Raw genomic sequence first — 18,365 nt, forward strand, 5'->3', positions numbered from 1 at the left:
CTAGTGTGCATTGTTTTCTTTAATTTACTTCAGGGCACAGGTTTGCTTTAAAATACAAAAAAGAAAATGTAAATGTGTAGAATTCATCTGCTTCAGCAGCTGCAAATACACACACACACACACACACACACACACACACACACACAGTTGGCCCTTGAATAACACAGGTTTGAACTGCAAGGGTCCACTTATATATGGATTTTTTTGGGTAAATACAGCAAAGTACTACAAATGTTATTTTCTCTTCCTTATTATTTTCTTAATAACATTTTCTTTAGCTTACTTTATTGTTAGAATATGTATATGAAGCGTAACACACAAAATATGTGTTAATTGACTATGTTATCAGTAAGTCTCCTGGATAACAGTATGCTATTAGTAGTTAAGCTTTTGGGGAGTCAAAAATTAAGTGTGATTTTCAACTACAGGGTGAGGGATGGCGTCCTAAACCACACATTGTTCAAGGCTCAACTGTGTGTGTGTGTATTTATTTATTTATTACTTTATTTCCCTTTTTTTAGTGCTCCCACATGCATCTCCTGTTAGTTGAGTAAACTGAAGCACCCCTACGCCCTGCTGCGGAGCTTGCTAAGTTATTACAGAGGGAACCACGTTGTTTTCCTATTTGTCTCTTTTTATTCAGATAAACAGCTTCCCTTCTAGATGAAGTTTCTACAGTTGGGTAGGAGGTTCAGGGAAAGTGAAAATGACATCCACTTATATCTTTAAAGTGAGAAGTTAGGACTCCGTGGCTGATTCCTTGGTCTCCCATTTACCATGCTACTAATTAAGATACATTTCATTATTCTCCACCGGAACTGAAGTGCTGGTGTTCACATAGGTGACCAGTGTCTCATAAAATAGTCAAGCTGCGAAAAACACGTCTTTGAAATAGGCTAACTGCCGTAATACACCCCTTATAATTTAAGAGTCTTCAAAGCCTGTGTCTGATAAGTCTTTAGCATTGTTAGGAAATGCGCAAGTGGGCTTTTATGTTTCCCGAATGTATAATCAGCATTACCGATGTCACGGAGCCTCCACTGAAACATGAAGACATGCTTTAAACAAGAAAGAAATGTTTGTTGAATAAGTAAATGCATAAATTACAGACAGCCTCCAGTGTTATGTAATTATTTATTTAACAAATTTATTAATTAAATGACTAGCTAATAATCGGAAACCTTCCATGAGCTAGGTACCATCCCACAGGGCCAGGAACATGGTCTCCCTGTCCTCATTGACCTTATGTCTCAGTGTGGGAGACAGACAGTAAAAACAAAATAATTTAAGCGGCAAGAAGTACAAAGATGACAAATAGGGTCATATGATGAAGGGTGTCTGAGGTAGTAGAAGGGAGGGTAACTCAGGTTGCTAGTGGCAGAGTTTCTCCCGGGAGAGACTGAAGGATGATGAGAAGGAGCCGACCGTGCCATATCTGGGGAAGTGGAAGTGTGCTCATCTGGGAAGGAGCACCAGTGCGGTCGGGTCCTGGAGCACAGAGGAGCATGGAGATAGGCCGCAGAGCAAGTCTGCCCTGGGTTACGTGGGACGATGAAGGCTGTGGTTAAGAAGCCGATTTTGTTTCTAAAAGCCATGTGGAGCCACCGGCAGATTTGAGGGCGGTGACATGACCTGACTTGTACTCTGCTGAGTTCCCCAGGGCTGGGCTCTGAAACCCATCATGGTCTTGGGCCAAAGCCATGCATCCCAGGTGCTGATGGCAGCTACTGACCTAGTGTGACAGGCATATTAAAGCATAGTCATTCCTGGCACACAGGGGACTCCTCCGTTGCTGACGTGAGTCACGGACTCCCTGATAGTCCTGCCGGACTTTCCTCACACTTCAGGACGGTCACCACACCTTCCTCCTTGTCTTCTGCAAGTGTCACATAGGCCTCTTGGTGCTGCAGTGCTCCCCGCCCCTCAGCATCCCCAGCTTCTCCTCCTAAGACCCTTGCTTTTGCAACCCCATCCTACTTCCGGGAGGACCAAGATGAACTCAGGGGCTACAGAGACAATTAACAAATTCTGTGAGTTAAGGAGTTTAAAATTCCATGACGTAAAACTTCCATACAAACAAAACATAGCAACCGAATGACTATAATAATAGTTATAATCATGTAATCATATAATAATAATTATATAATCATATAATGATAATGAAAGTGTGTGCCAGACCCAGTAGTGCCATGAAAAAGAACATTGAATCATGGTGGGGGAGAGTACGCCATCGGTAAGTGCTCGAACTAGAGCTTGAATACCGTGTGCTTGGCAGAGAGAAAGGATGCGCATTCTGCGGGAGGGATAGTGTGTGCGGAGGCCCAGGGTCACAAGCCTGCGGGGCATCCAGGGCACTTGGGGCTCCAAGTGTCCTGAGTGCTCAGTCTAGAGCTGGGACCAGTGGGCAGAGGCTGCGGAGCGAGGCATGGGCCCGACCTGGGACTCTGGTTTAGAAAATGAGGGCTGGGAGAGACAGCAGATTCCAAATGGGATAGCAGATTTGCTTTTTAGAAGGTTCTTTTTGGCGAGTGTGGAGGAAAAGGGCCCTTTGTTAAGGCTTTACATAAAATATGTAACAGTTTTTAGGAAACTATTGCACTTGAGTCATCACCCTACTGTTGTATCCCCAGAGGAATTCCGATCCCTTCGCCTGTCCTTCTCTCCGAACCTGGACGACTACAACCCCGATATCCCCGAGTGGAGGAGGGACATCAGCCGAGTCATCAAGAAATCCCTGGTGGAAGTGAGTGCAGATGGTTTCTTCTCTTGCCCGGGGCACATTCTCTGTCTGTCCTCCAAGAGCTGCATGGTGAGGGACCCTTGTCCAGAGCTGCCAGGAAAGAGCTGGAGCCCACGGGCAGTCAGGCTGACCACCCGCTGTCTGCATAGCTCATCCCCGCACGGGCAGACACAGCATAGGTGCTCTGGGTGGGGGGACGAAACTGGGAACAAACACACAGTCCTTGCGCCTTGTGAAACTTTTCTTCTGCTTAGAGAAGAAACACATGAAAATTTGTGACCGTCCTTTTCATATGGCAGGGTTCGTGCTCAGGTCACTAGGAAGCGTAAAATCAGCCCCTGTGCCCAGTACTGAAGGGACACGGTGAGAATACAGTTAGTGAGAGCAGCCCTGAGCTCCAGCCTCGCAGGCAGGAGCACTCAGCACGTGATGGTCCGTCATCTGTCTCTGTCCCTGTTCTTTCAAAGGCATGTCTCTCCTGCCACAGCCCCAAGAGGAAGGTATCATTGTCCTCATTCTGCAGGCAAAGCAACTGAGGTTTAGAGAGGTTAAATAACTTCTTAGGTCTCACAGCTGGTAAGTGATGAAGGTAGTGAATTGAAGCGAAGGGTCTCAGTCCAGGCTCTGGGTTTGTGCGTATGAAACACAGCCCCCTGTGGTTTCTGGGAGAACAGCGAGGCGGTGAGGTTTATCCCTGAGTAAGTATCACTGACAGTTTGAGAAAACACTTTCTTTTAGGCACATCACCCCCTGCATGCACACACTTTCATGAGTGAACAGAGAGGAATGGAGTATCTGCTCGTGGAGCTGCTCAGATTGACTGCGCAAACCTAGAAAATCAGAGATGAGCTCTCTCTCTCCACGCATCTTCTTCGCCTAACAGGAAAATCAGTATAGGGTGTTTTATACATTGTTTCCTGTACCCAGCACGTGATGCCTCGTGACACAGAGTGCTGGTGGGATAAAGGCATTCAGGTACCGCCTGCTCAGAAAACAGATCTCACATGCAGCCTGATGGCAAAGGGCTGGCCTTCCCCATCCTCATGCCATTACCTGTGTTGATATTGATTTAGCGCTTACAGTATTCCAAAAACTCTTCTCAGTGCTTTGCATTTTTTAGCACATTTAATCATGAAAGAAGTAGCTTATGACGTAGCTACGATAATCATTCCCATTTTACAGATCAGGAAACTGAACATAAAACTTCAGGTATTCTGACCACAGCCACGCTGTTAAAAGTCAAACTCTAGAGTCAGACCACCCTCGTGGTTTCCTAATCTCTCCATTCTACGGCCATCCTTTGTTTTTCCCATGGAGAAACAGGGATACATGGAGCAGTGGGCTGGAGAAGCGCTGACCTCCCGCACCTCTGTGTAAATGCCACCTCACCTCCGTCTTCATGACTCAGCATCCACGACCTCCGTGTGGCTAAACATCATGGCCACCAGGGGGCGCACCTACTAGACTACAGGCCCCGCCGGAATAGATCCTTCTGCCCTTGGAGCTGTTTGTCCCTGTGTGACAACTGGTTTCTCTCCTCTGCTGTCCTAGAGAGATGACTTACACCCCTCAGTGCGTCCACAGCCCCCTTCCTTCCATCCGTAGCGTTCTAGGGATCCATGTCCCTATAGACCTTCCAGGTAGGTGCCCGATCCCCCCAGGTGATTTATCAACCAGGCATTAGCTCAGCAGTGACTAGTCTTCCAGGCTGCTTTCTCTTCACATTTACAGTCTCGGGATCACATCCCCTGGCCTCTGCCTTTTCCACCAGCTGTCCAGAAGGCTAGAAATTACTGCTCATCAATATTTCCAGGCTGCTGCATAGCATAATCAGCTAAACACAGGATAAACCGTTTGGCTCAACATCACTCGGGACAGGGTGTGATGGGGTGGAGGGCTCGACCCCTTCCAGTTTCAAAGGCTCCTTGTTTACCCACCTCAGGAGACAGCTGACCTGCCCCGGGGTCCTAGCAGCCCACCCTGCCTTTGAGATAAGTAGTTACACCTGGCTACTTCCTTAGGCCCTGTGGTACCATACTGTCAAGCAGACTTGAATAAACCCTACAGGACGTACAACCTGGGGTCAATCTATTTGCAGTTTTCTTCCTTTTTACTGTGTAACAGGATGTGATATAAAAGCAGTTACCTTGACCTCATCAAATGGGGTTTTTCTGTTGACATTTCACAATGAAATCTTGAATCAGATGTCATTCAATCAACATTTTTGCACATGATGGAGATGATTCAGATACAATCTCTGAGTTTAAAATTGGGAAGGCCCATAAAACAGTATGTGAGCTGTGACCAGGGCTACTGTGTGCTGAGTATCAGGCGATGGGAGGCAGCAGAGCGCTGCTGAAGAAGGACTTCGTGGTCAGACCCAAGTCCAAGCTCCACGTCCCCACGCGCTACCTAGACAGCCTGGAGCCCCTGTTGAGCCTTCTTGCATCTGCCATCTGTCCAGCAGAGAGAACACAGCACGCACATCCCTCAGGGAGAAAGCACTATCTTAGCCCCCGGGAGTGCCATGGGCACAGGCTCCTCCAGCTGCCCTGCCCCGGGTCCTGTCCCTTTCCAGGAGGCTCACGTCCTGCCTGCCTGCTTGCTTGCCCACCCCACCCCTGCTGTCTTCCCGCTGCCCTCCTGCCCGCGGACTCCTCCACCCTCACCACCTTTTCCTCACGTGAGCTTCTGTCTCTCCCTCAGGCCACAGGGGTCCCAGGCCAGCACATCCTGGTGGCGGTGCTCCCCGGCTTACCCACCGCCGCTGAGCTCTTTGTCTTGCCCTATCAGGACCTGACCAGAGAAAACAAACGGTCGGCAGAGGACCTGGAGCAGGTGAGTCCCCCAGGTGACATCCAGCTTGCACAGAAGTCTGAGCCACGCCCCTGCTGGTACCTGAGCCCCCAGCATGGCAGCTGTGAGGGAACTCGGCTCGAGGGGGAGGGCGCTGGCTGTTCGTGGTCCTCTGTGTCTCATCCGTAATCTGCTGGTCCTACCTACAGCTTCACTGCCACACACATGCCCGCGTGGTTCTTGTTGGCCCTGGCTAGCCACCTCAGAATGTATCTCCACACTGTAGAACAGAGTGCTTACAGCGAATTAGATAAATCTGTGGGACAAGCTGTCCAGGATAGTAAGTGGGGAAAAAAGCAAGTGGCTGAATACTACATGGAAGTTGAACCCATTTATTCCTTTTCTGACTTTCATCACAGAGTGTCATTAGAATCAAGTGGCATGCAATGCATGATACTGTTTTACTTAAAAGGTATGACTTTTATTATACATACCATGAATCCTCTGGGTCACCACCATGCTAAGATGACCTGATTTGTGTTTATGGTAAATGAAGTAATATTGGCTCCAGAACACCTCTGCTGGTGTGTGAAATCCATCTTTGCTTCACGTCCACCACCTTCTGGAGTAGTAGACTCGGTGTGTATGTGTGTGTCTGTCTGTCTCCTGCCCCCTTCGATCCCTTTTTTCCCCTCTCCTCCAACTTCAAAGGAGTCTTTAATCTGTGTAGTGAGGATGATTATTATATTTTCTTCTACTTTATCTTCTTCCTCCTCCCATTCTCCTTCCCCTTTCCCTTCTTCTTCATCATCCATTCTGTTAAAATCATCAGTCTTGGTCTGGTTACCCCGTTAGAAACTGCATGATTTTGGTTTCTCAGTGCTTTCTGGCAGAAAGATTAAAAATAGGATTCTTCTCAGACTCTGAATAAATATTGGCTTTTTTCGCCTCCCGTACGTGGAGTTTTTCAGTTTGCTTAGAATGAGCCCATAATCTAGTCGCATGATCTCTTGTCTTTGAAGATGGCTTGAGAACCTCCTATGACAGCCTTATTAACAACAACCCCAAATTACAGCATGGCCCACCTCCTAGCACGCACTCTCCTTTCAGCTGCACTTTCTCACTTGGCAGAAGGCTCACCTCTGTAATTTTCTCCATGTGCAAGTAGTGAAGAACAGAGCTCTCCTGGAAAGCCCTGGTGAGCTCCATCTCCTAGTGAATTAATATTGAAGAGCCCACAGCAGGTCGTCCTTCGGGATTTGCATCTGACCCTGCTTGACCCCGGCACTTGGCTTCCCATTATTTTCCACAAATTATTATCTGCACCTGCAACTTTGTGGGAGAACGAAAACAGATTGCTTCTTATCCCAGCCCTTCTGAGAACCCGAAGGCGAGGTAGCTGAGTATCTAAGGGCTTGAGCTGTGAGCATGTGCCGTTGTTCTTCCTCTGGAATTCGTATCGATCTTCCGTGAAATCGGATTATAACCTTTTCAGGTGTGGAAGAGAGTCCAGACTTAGAGCCAGCCAGTCTCTGAGCATCTCATCATCTGGGCATCTCTGTGTCTTACACTTTCCATTTTTTTTCCTAAAAGTATCAAATTTTCTAGATGTTTTCTTGAGAAATGTAGGAAGGAGAGGGGAATGTTCTATAAAGTTTCTTTTGCTTGTGTAGGAATGTATCTTGTTTTGCCTCTTTTCTCTGAACCTCTTGTTTCCCTTCATTCTCTTTCTCATTCAACCATCCCCTCCAAAAACATTCTGAGAGCTGAGCGACTGTGTCTCAGGCCGCCTGGTGTCATTGAGGAACCGTTGAGTCAGACGTTTGAAAGCTGTGTTACTTAGCATTTGGCACACATTGTAGGGAGACCAGCCTTTTCATTAGAAGGAACACAGGAGTGGGGCGCCGGGGCGGCTCACTCAGTTAAGGGTCTGACTTCGGCTCAGGTCATGACCTCGGAGTCCTGGGATCGAGCCTCACGTCAGGCTCTGCGCTCAGTGGGGAATCTGCTTCTCCCTCTCCCTGTGCTCCTCCCCCCACTCGTGCCTTCTCTCTTTCTCAACTAAACAAATCTTTAAAAAAAATAAGAACACAGGAGTGGAGAAATACAAACCAAGTTTCTAGTTCTAGCTCCAATATCCGTTATATCTATTATTTATAGATAAAGTAATTTAGGACTAGGACAGTCATGTAAGTCAGCCAAAGTGACGCAATCTGTAATACCCATTTCATAGGGTGTTTGAGAGAACATTCAAGAAATGACATGCAAAGTACTTGACTCCTAGTAAATGCTCAGTAAGTGGAAATAAATTCTGGATACATTTGTGGCTATCTCAGGATAGGAAGAGGATATATGGAAATGCATAAGGGAAGTTCAAGCTTGTGAAAGAGACTCTTTGGTATCGTCAAGGGCATGTATTGGAAGCAAGAGGCTGGCGGGAGTAAGAAGAAGATGACTGCATGGAATTATACAAAATCGAGAAGAGAACGAGGACAGGAAGGAACGGGAGGAATGTGCATGAGTTGACTACGCAGGAGTGAGGGAGCTCCATCTGAGTTTTCATATGGTTTTGCAGCCTGAAGGAAAACAAGCTACCAGGCTAGCATTGTACGTCTGCTTAAGGAAATTACAAGTGCATCAGCCTTATCTAGGACTCTAACCAAGCAAATGCCAAACCAGGAACCTAGGAAATGAGTGTCTTTGTCGTGGTGGATACTCCACCCTGATGTAAAATGTGCAGTAACGAAATGAACGTATCAAACCGAGCCACGTGTCGAGATGCTGTGAGACAGGCTGCCGTTGGAAACCTGTCGTTTTCAACCCAAGAGGGTTCTTAGACCCTTCTCTCTGACTCAGTCCCTTTAAGGTGAGGGAATTCAGGCCCCAAAATGGAGAAGTGACTTGCCTGAGGTGACACAGGTCTTCAAGAGAATGAGATGCTTGCTGTGTTTCGGCGAGGAACTCAAGCCCGTGGCCCCCACTCCGCCCTGCTGCAGACGTGGATTGGATGCCACTTGCTTCCATGGGCCTGAAAATACCAAGGCTATTGCACCAGGAAATGAATGAGAAATGCTTTGTTTTGTTTGAGTTTTTGTATCTTTTTTTTTTCCTGATGCAATGAGACCTAGCCAATTCAAACCAGTTTAAGCAAAAACAGTGAAGCTATGATCCGATTTAATGGGGAGGTCCAAGGATACGGTTCAAGCATGGATTCATTCAGTGACTTGAGAGCCACTCAAAAATGCCACCAAATACCCCTATCTCTCCCTTTTTCTCCATCTCTTTTCTTTGTTACCCCGTGGGGAATCTGCCTGAGAATGAAGCCAGTGGGCAGGAAGGCAACGATGGCCACGGGAGGCCCCAGCTTCTGTTTAGTAGGCCAATCAGCCCCATCGGAAAAGCAGTGTCTGTCCCCTGAGAGCACCACAAGAGCACGAGGTGGACAGTGCTCACTGGCCCGACCTGGGCGAAGTTACCTCGTTCCTGTAGTGAGAGGGACGGAGTGCTGGCTCCAACAACTCAGATGTTTTCTATGCCACAATCAGGAGTTCAGGAAGCCTCTCCAGAATCAAGTAGACAGAGAATGGAGAAGGGCATGGTTCCTCAAAGAAAAATGGTGAGAGAGAAGTAACACCAGGCAGACAAAAGTAGCTGACTCCCTCTGTAATAAGTTCCATGGAAATTTTAAATGAGTGCAGAGCAGAACCAAACAACAGAAGGAAACTCCCGCCACGTGCCCTGAACCCCCTCCCCGAGGTCTGCACTCCAAATCCCAGATGGAACTTGGGAAGGGCTGACCTTATCCCTCTCTTAATGTTCTGGCTCCTTTCTTGTAAGCGTACCACACAGAACCCCCAGCAGGGGTAGAAGTGGGACCCTGGCCAGATGGGCCCGGAAGACTATGAGGGTGAGGCCCCAGCAAAGGGCTCTTGGCTCTCCTCCCTTAGCTTCCCCAGGGGAGCAGCCATGCTGACTCAGATCAAGCTATCTTGTCTGTGAAATAAATTGAAAATTCCTCACACTGAGAAGTACTTGACCCTGTTATCAGGCTAACGTGGGCAGGGTTAATCAAGTGACCTCTGTCTGGGAGGGTTCCACCAGTCTTTATTTCAGATCTCTGGGGAGTGAGAAAAGGCTCACTTGCCCTTAGCTGGCCTCATCAGAGACAGCACATCCCGCTGCCCCAGCTGTTCAGGTATGGAGCAACCCCTTCCTCCCCCGCCTGGACTCCCTTGCTTCTGTCTGAGTCCTCAGAGGGGAGCAGATTTGTATCGGGCTCTCCTGGAGGGAGAAAAGACCATCATGTTCTGTCCAGACTGTGTGTGATACTGTGCTGGGGAGATAGGGAGCCTACATGTTGTCATGCAGAATTTTTAAAGGGCATGAAAACATTTAAAAGAAACAAAAAGATTATGAAAAAAAATGTCAGCCACCGACACTGAATTTCCTCCTTGGCCGTTTCTCTTACCATATACCTTTGACTGATAGAGAATCCAAAATCCCGTTTCTCTTACCATATACCTTTGACTGATGGAGAATCCAAAATCCAGAGAAAGCAAATGTGCCTCTGCAAATGCAACAGTCAATTGGCAGTGTTTTAAGGAATTAGAGATTCATTATGAACTATAGTTGATAATGTCAGACTATTACCCACATAATCTACCCTGTCCAGATTTTTTAACATGGGGAGTTGGATTATAGAAATACCCTCGAGTTTAGGAGGAAGATCATTAAAGCAGGAAACTATAATTGAAAGTAGATTAGGAAAGAGTGTGACTGGAAGGAATATGGCCACGGGAGGCAAATTTAGAGCTGGTGATGGGGAATACGGGGAAGGAAATATATATAGCCAATGCGTTCCTTCATTATATCACCCAGGAAGCTTCTCAGGCACTTGAATCAAGACGATTCTTTTGTGCTAAGAAAGAAGGGAATTGGGTATGCTAGTGTTAACTAGAATTACTGTTTGTTTTCATTGCCCTCCCCGTGATTTAATCCAAAATTTATGTTGTATGAATTGGGAAAACTCTTCCTTTGTTGAATCCAAAAGGAAGATTTTTCAACTGCTATTTCAAAGGACCTTAATCATATAACAGTATCAGGAGTGATCTGGTGGGTCAGCTCCAAGGTCATTACAGGCACGTATCTCTGAACATGGCCCCGGAATACGATTTCTGTTCAGTAGGGTTTGCGTTCCTCCTGCCAGCTTCAGAGATAAACATTAGTGTTTTGGCCCTCATTGGTAAATCTGCCAAAGACCATTTTGCGCCTATAGTTTCACCTTGTACCACTTCTTTGGCTTATGTGTTTCATAAATTTACCAACTGCTCTGTTCTTAAACTTCTCTTTTTTCATGTTTCAATATTTGACACTTTTCATTCTTAGAATCTGAACGTGTGTTTTCTCCAGTTGGTTTCATTAAAAATTGTTTCGGCCATAAATGTGTTCTTCGTGTGGCAACCGTCACTGCTGTGGACTATTTCCAGCTCATTTCCTTCTGGATACATGGTGGTAGGCTGGTGCCCATGTGCCTCTTCTGTGGGCAGAATCATGTGACTGATTCTGGCCAATGAGTTGGGAGCAGAAGTGATTTCTTTCCTTGTAAGCGGAAGTATTCGAATGCCAGTTGGAGACCCCTGAGGTCTCCTTTTCCCTCCCATGGTGCTGTGAATACAAACATTTGAAGGGGCAGCTCCACCAGCCTGTGTCCCTGTATGACCATAACAAACACAGCACCACTGCCCACCTACAGTGGGTATGAAGTGTGAGCCAGAAATACACCTTCATTGTTGGAAACCTCTGAGCCTTTAACCCTGTTACTCTAGCCTCACCTACCCTGTTCTGATTGCTGTGCTTAAATTTTATGTTTTGTGAAGAAGATGCAGAAGAGAATTGGTGTTTTCCCCTGTAGCAGGTCCCTCCCACTACACCATGTTGATGGTAGCTTTCCAAGTGTTTTTATTGCGTCCCCACTGTGTTTTTAACTGGTACTTCAAGGGAAGTGTGGGTTGCACTGGAATCCCAGGCAAAGTCCACCAATGGGCAGATCCAAGAGTAATATGTTGTTTCTTTGGTCATGATTATTTAACTGAAGGAGAATAGAAAATGGACTATGCAAGAGAGCAGCAGGAGAGGGCTAACAGCACAAAAGATACGTGCACTTTGCTAAGACAACACACTTTCACTGGAGATAGAAAGAAAAATAAATATATTGAACTGGCTTCAACAAGTTCAGTGTCCCAGCAGTCACACATTATCCCACTTAGTCTCTATCATGCAACAGTTTGTTCTTCCCATTTAGGCTGCAGCCACCTGCCCTACAGATTCCAGTTTATTCCCCTCCTTGTATGCATAGCCAAAGTCTCTCCCAAACGGTACAAATTCTATTGGCTGGTGAGCAGAATGTGGCCGTCCGGAGGAGAGGGTTGGCAGTTGCCTGTTGGCGCAGCTCGTCCTGGGCAGCTGACCTGGGACGGATGTGACAAGTGCACCTCACAGAGGAATAAGAGATGGCAGCTTAATTAATGAAATGCTGCAGTCGTGTTTTTTTTTTTTTTTTCCTAAACCTGCTCAGTCAGCCCTCTTCCCACGTATCTCTTGCCCTCTCTTTTTGTCAGCTGGTTCAAGGAAAATGTTTTTAGGATTAGGAGTCAAACAAAACTGAAGTCTGGTGTCAACTCTTCAAATATTAACTGGGTAAACTTAAGTATGTCCTGTAAGTTCCATGGTCCTTTCCATGGAAATACTAGCACTAATACCCAAGACACGCTATGTTAAAAAAAAGTAGTGAGAGGGGCGCCTGGGTGGTTCAGTCGTTAATCGTCTGCCTTCGGCTCAGGGCGTGATCCCGGAGTTCTGGGATCGAGCCCCACATCGGGCTCCTCTGCTGGGAGCCTGCTTCTTCCTCTCCTACTCCCCCTGCTTGTGTTCCCTCTCTCGCTGGCTGTCTCTCTGTCAAATAAATAAATAAAATCTTAAAAAAAAAAAAAGTAGTGAGAGATAGGCAACCTGCCAATATAAAGTGTTCAATGCATATATATTATATAGGATATATACTTATGTATATTTCATATATAAAATACATAACAGCTCATGATCTGATGGACAAATATAGAATAAATTCTGCAAATGGCTTGGAAAACATTTAAAATTGTGAAAATCTGTCAACAATTTCGTACTCATTTATTTGAGTAGAGAATTACATGCTTCTAATTGAGATTATTCTTGTATGCAATGTACATTTCATTTAGTTTTGTTTCCGTGCATAATTTCTTTCCCACAGATACATGTTCTTCACTGCATGTCTTTTGATGCAAGTTAAATACATGAAACGTACTTTCTGCTACCAGATTATTTTGGCATAGCCTGCTTAATTTTGTAAATGATACAGTTAAATCCAATGAAGCAATGTTATAAACCAAAACAAATCCAGGAAGTTAATTATTTTCACAAGGAACTCTCCTGGAGATTATAAATTAGAAATATGTTGTTCTGATGAACCTTTTTTTTCTGGTTTAGTTATTTGTACCTCTCAGTTGAGGAGAAAACATCCTCAGGAATAAGAAATAAATATCACTTCAACTGGTTGAAAGAGAGAAGTCTTTCTCTTGCGAATATATATTTCCGTTTTGGCCACATGATGGACTCCGCAAAACAGAGCAGTTCATTAATTACTTCTGACAAGTCTTTCCCATCTGAGTTAAAATATTCCTCTGCAAATATAAATGTAGATATGTACACATATATATGCATATGTATGTAAATGTGTATATTTCACACACACACACATTTCTGGATGTGTGTCTGTGTGTGCCTGTTTCATTAGCAAAAACCTTGCTGATTGACCTCTACTAAAAATCCTTTCAGATTCCCCTAAAGATCTTACCAAGTAAATTATAAGATGGGATAGGAACCTATACATTACAACACTTCAGAGATCACACAGGAAAAGCATTCCACACAGTCTGTGCTAGAAGTCTATTCCTATGAACCTGGAGCGTTCCAGAAGATTCCCAGTGCCCAGGAGAAAGAGTTATATAGAACCTTATATAGAGGATAAAGTTGTTTTCTCCATAATTGTGTCACAACCTTGTGTTTCTGCCCGGTTTGCCAAATGGAAGCATTTGAGACGCTGAGCTTGCACTGGATCCCAGGTGCTCAACCGTGGGTCACCCACAGTCATCGCAAGTTCCTGTTGTTAAGCAAAGAAGTTCATCTGCAGGGCAGTCCAGTTCCATTACCCATCAGAGGGGTCTGCCAGGGACTCTCTGCTTCAAAACAAAGCCATCAGGCCCTGCTTAACTGATAAAAGGATCAATCAAAGGCGTCATTTTGGCAACTCAGTAGGCTAAATGAAACTCGACAAACTTTTGTATAAGGAAAAAAATGGTGGTCAGAAAGCACCTAATTAGAGTTAAATAGCATATTAAATAAAATATTAAATTGATGACAATATTAAAAATAAAGTAAGGAATCCAGATAAAAATAATAGGAGTGTGGTTTTCTCTGATAGCGTTTCAGAAATTGTTCAGAAGGCTAAGAAAATTGAGCTGGATTTTCTACTTTAAACAAGTGAACAGAACAGAGTTTTACCCTTTCTATCAAAGCTGTCCTCGTGCCGTTACTACCCGGACATGGTTCTTTGCCCTTTGTTGGGGTTCAATATTTCATGGCTCAGAATCCCGTCGGTTGCCCAGTACGTGGGTGTCAGCCTGGGGAGTGGTTTAGCTCATGTCCACAAGCAGGAAACAAGGATCAGCCCATGCATCACTTAGGCGGTGCTTACAGTTTGTTCCAACTGTATAATTTATTATTTTAGTGGAACTATATTTACCGTTTAATAAATATTCATAAAGTCTCTCTTCTGTGAAAGCCACAGGGTACAGTTAGGGGAAGAGGAAGGAAGCACAGAGAGGAATAAAACGGAGTCCACTATCAAGAAGTAAAATAAATGCATACAAATCTCACCAGAATGTGTAAATTGTACATAATTACTTCTTTTACGTTTTCATGTATAACAAATGCTCTTTCAAAAAACTACAGGTGACTTTTCTAGAATAACACAGGATAATTTTTTAAGGCAGGAATGTTCGTATTTACTAATAGTGTGTCCTATTTTGTAGCAATTAGGTTGTAAACTCAGGTCACGCTTTAAAAATCATGATGTGTGCATATCCTGGAATAAAAACTCAAAATCGTACCAGACGCATTTACAGAATTCACAGGTATAACATTAGGACACCTTGGCAGCTACAGTAAATCTTCCTCAGCACGTTTGTTTGTAGTCGGCATGGCAGTTTTGGAGGCACTTACTGTAACCCTTCTTCTTTCAGGTATCAGAACTGCTGATCCACAAGCTCAACCAAAACTCGGTGCACTTTGAGCTGAAGCCTGGGGTCCAAATCCTTGTCCACGCAGCGCACTTAACAGCAGGTCAGTTTCCAGGGCCCTGGCTTCTGGCTGGTGGCTCTAGCAAAGGGGGATCCCAATCTGCTTTTTCAGCATAGATGAGACGATGGCACCGCTAATGAGAAATAAGAACCCCAGTCTTTGGAGGTTCCCTTGCTTAGCGTTTTTGCCCTAATGGGGACCCGTAAGACAGCAGAATAAGGAGACTTTCCTAGTTAGTCACTGGCAAAAACTGTCAGGGAATCACCTAAATACTTACTCCTCAAGTGATGGCATGTGCCTTCTCAACAGAAGTCTCGAAAATGAAGTTAACCTTACAAATAACTTTTTTCTGATCTTTCTGCAAAACCTTATTTTCAATTATTTACATTATAAAGAATTTTCTTTCTTTAGGTTTTGGGATAGTGAGTAGAAATAACTGGGACTTAGACGTTGCACGGGGCCATCACCAAGATAAACCCTGAGTGGGTCATGCATGATCGTAGTATCATTAAGCTTCTGTCTCTCCACCTGGAAAAGGTTGGGCGGGGGATCCTCCTACTAAGGCTATATAGAAATCTCGGTGATAACTCAGTTAATTCCAAGTGTATAGAAATATATATTATTGTGTTATATTAATAATAAACTAACAATATTTATTGAGTAGTTATTTTTTCAGAGTATAGTGCTGGTGCTGCGTGGAATACAAAGGCTAACAGGAAAGGGTCTTTATCCTCAAAAAAATATAATCTGATTGTGATTTGGTGGTAACAGTCGTGGTGGTGTGGTGGGGTGAGGAAATGGGCAATGGCGGGTATCTCAATGAGTAAAATGAATAAATGCTTACATAGAGAGGCGATATATTTAAGCACTTAGATCTTGCAGTTCTGCAGCCAGATCGTTGGTTTCAGTCTTAGCTCCCTCACTTGCCATATAGACCTTAAGAAGAGACTTAACTTCTTGGAGGCTTCAAAATGGCACTAAGCGCCTATGTCCATGGTATTGTGCGAGGATGAAGTTAATTCAGGCAATGCACTTAGAGTAGTGCCCGGCACATAGTAAACTATTATTTCCCTTCTATTTTTTTTTATTATTAACAATCAAAGTTGTATAGGAAATTTAAAGCAGAAAAGAATTGTGCATAGTCAGAATGATACAGGAGAGCTTCATGGAGAAGGTGGTCTTGGGGAAAGGATGGAAAGGATTGACCTCAAGAGACCATTCCAAGCACCAAAACCCCAAGGAAGGAGTGTGGAAGTCTCCAGGGCTTTTGGATGCTGAGTAAGTGGGGACAAAGAGCAGAGTTCCCACCTCCATTCTTTGGATTTCTAGAGATTCTGGAGGCGTGCCTAGGTCTAGAGGAAGGCCAAGTAGGCTGGCTGCTGGCCTCTTTTCAGTTTGGATCCCCTCTCTCTCTCTCTTTCTCTCTCTCTCTCTCTCTCTCTTTTTTTTTTTTTTTCATTTATTAGGGCTTCATGAAATATTTTGTTTAGAAAAACTCCCACTGCCTTGAAAACAAATATTTAAAAGTCACTGTTGTGAGCACGGGATGGAAGAGGAGCATGGAGGTATGCCAGGCTGCAGTTTATGCTTAATTTGGTGGCTCTGGGAAGCCATCAAGATGTTTGAATGGAGGTGTGACGGGTTCAGAGTATCCCTTGAGGAAGGTGACTCTTAAGAGCAAGGAGGGTTGAGGAGGGCTGATTTTGTTTTCTCCAGCCTGCCGTCCTAATTCATCCATTGAAAAGGCATTTAGAGTGCCTGCCTCCTCTGAGCCAAGCTCTGTCCTCAGCATAGGATAGAGTCTGTGCCTTCATGAAGCTTCCATCACTGGGGAATGCCACACGGGGAACAAATTAACAAAAGGCTACTTTCTGAATTGTATTGCTGGTGAAAATGCCCTGAAGAAAATGAGAAAGTGTGAGAGCGGAAAGAATAATTAACCTGTGAGAGCAAACTTTGAGCCTAAGGCATGAAAGAAAGCTGCCAACTTATCTCAGGGCTTTCGATGACCTAGATTAGTAGTTTCCTACCAAAAGGTTGACCTTTGGTCTTTGGTGAACATTGGTGACACATGACAATTACACACGGCTGGTTGTGCCGGAAAACAAAGTACAGAAGCGTCAGCTGTAGTCATCCTGATAGCCAAGCCACTGACAGATTTTCCCAATGAATGGCAAGTAAAACCTGAAATTGTATTAAATAGGTTTACTGATTAATTGGACAATGCAGGCTGTTAAGGTGGCAGACTGAACCTTACCATCCTCTCCTACAATAGCTAGAGCTCCTTGTTCCCTTTCAGTTTAGATGTTAAAAACACCTGAGTCTGATGTTCCATATTGAATTCTGGATTTGAAGGGATGTGGCCAACTAGTCCATCCTTTGTTGTGCAAAATTTGCTTTACAGCTAGACAGCTTTTAAGTGAACACTATCTTCAGGCAACATACTTTGCTGTGGTGTAGCTTGATTTATTAGAAAAAACTCCCTTACTGTTTACCAGGGGCCTCTATTGGAAAGGGGACCATCCTAGGTTAAATTAGGCAGAGAACTAACCCCACTCCTCCAGCTCTGAAGGTGACTTTCATTTCACACCTTTGCTTCCTCCCATGTTTCTCTTCCATCAGTTATTTTATGTGCCTGGTTTTTATTTAACTGATTTTCACATCACACTCCAGAGATGGTTCAGAACATCTTGCTGAATTTGAAACCTTATTTCAAATGTTACTTAAAGAAACTTTCCTCTAATGGCAACTGGTAGAGCTGGGATCAGGCTGAAAAATAGGGATCAAAAAAGTGGTAATTCCCTGAAACTTGTTTAGCCAGGGCTTGGCCAGGGAAACTGATACAGCAAAGGTATCCAAAGGGATCCTTGTGGGAAAGTCCATGACCGATAACCACGATCGGTTAATTCCACCAGTGTAAGTTCCAGATGGCAAAGTTGGGAAGATCTGGAAGACTTCTCCAATTAATGTTCATGGTTCATTCCATCGCTGGGAATTTGGGGAGCAGGACTCAGATCTCTGGGAAGAAGGGGGTAGCCAAAGGAAGGTATGTTCCTGGGAACTCATGTAAACATGCTGAGATTTGAAGACGCCCTGCAACATAGATCAGTATAATCCAAGATTATCCAGAGAATAAAATTAGAAAGTAGTTTGAGGCAAAACCCCAGTGTTAGACTTGGCAATTGGGAGAAAGTGAGAAAAGTCTTTGACTTCCAACCAATGTGGGTTGTTCAAGGCTTTTCTCTGTTAGATTGGATAGTAGGATCTTTTGGCAGGATAATTCCAAACCTTGATCAACTGGCCTTATTGATCTTCCTATCGTGACTGGCTCAGTGACTGCAGCAGATATAGACTTATATGTGAATAGTCAGCTCCAGTTGGAGAGTAAAGGGAGAGGACATGAAGGGCTGACAGAATAATGGAATTGGAACCTTTGTCT

General features: G+C 44.7%; 1 protein-coding gene across 4 annotated transcripts in view; it reads left to right on the forward strand.

Moving 5' to 3' along the window:
• The window catches only part of SORCS1 (sortilin related VPS10 domain containing receptor 1), a 485,001-nt gene that overhangs the window by 446,461 nt on the left and 20,175 nt on the right, over window positions 1-18,365 (forward strand). For all 4 annotated transcript variants that reach the window (XM_040624058.1, XM_040624056.1, XM_008686657.2 and 1 more), the window contains exons 22-24: window positions 2,631-2,743; window positions 5,447-5,578; window positions 14,869-14,968. In XM_040624058.1, the coding sequence (XP_040479992.1) occupies window positions 2,631-2,743; window positions 5,447-5,578; window positions 14,869-14,968 (345 nt within the window). The remainder of the gene's footprint in view (window positions 1-2,630; window positions 2,744-5,446; window positions 5,579-14,868; window positions 14,969-18,365) is intronic.

The sequence above is a fragment of the Ursus maritimus genome, unplaced genomic scaffold (assembly GCF_017311325.1).
Source record: "Ursus maritimus isolate PB19 unplaced genomic scaffold, ASM1731132v1 scaffold_7, whole genome shotgun sequence".
Lineage (NCBI taxonomy): Eukaryota > Metazoa > Chordata > Mammalia > Carnivora > Ursidae > Ursus > Ursus maritimus.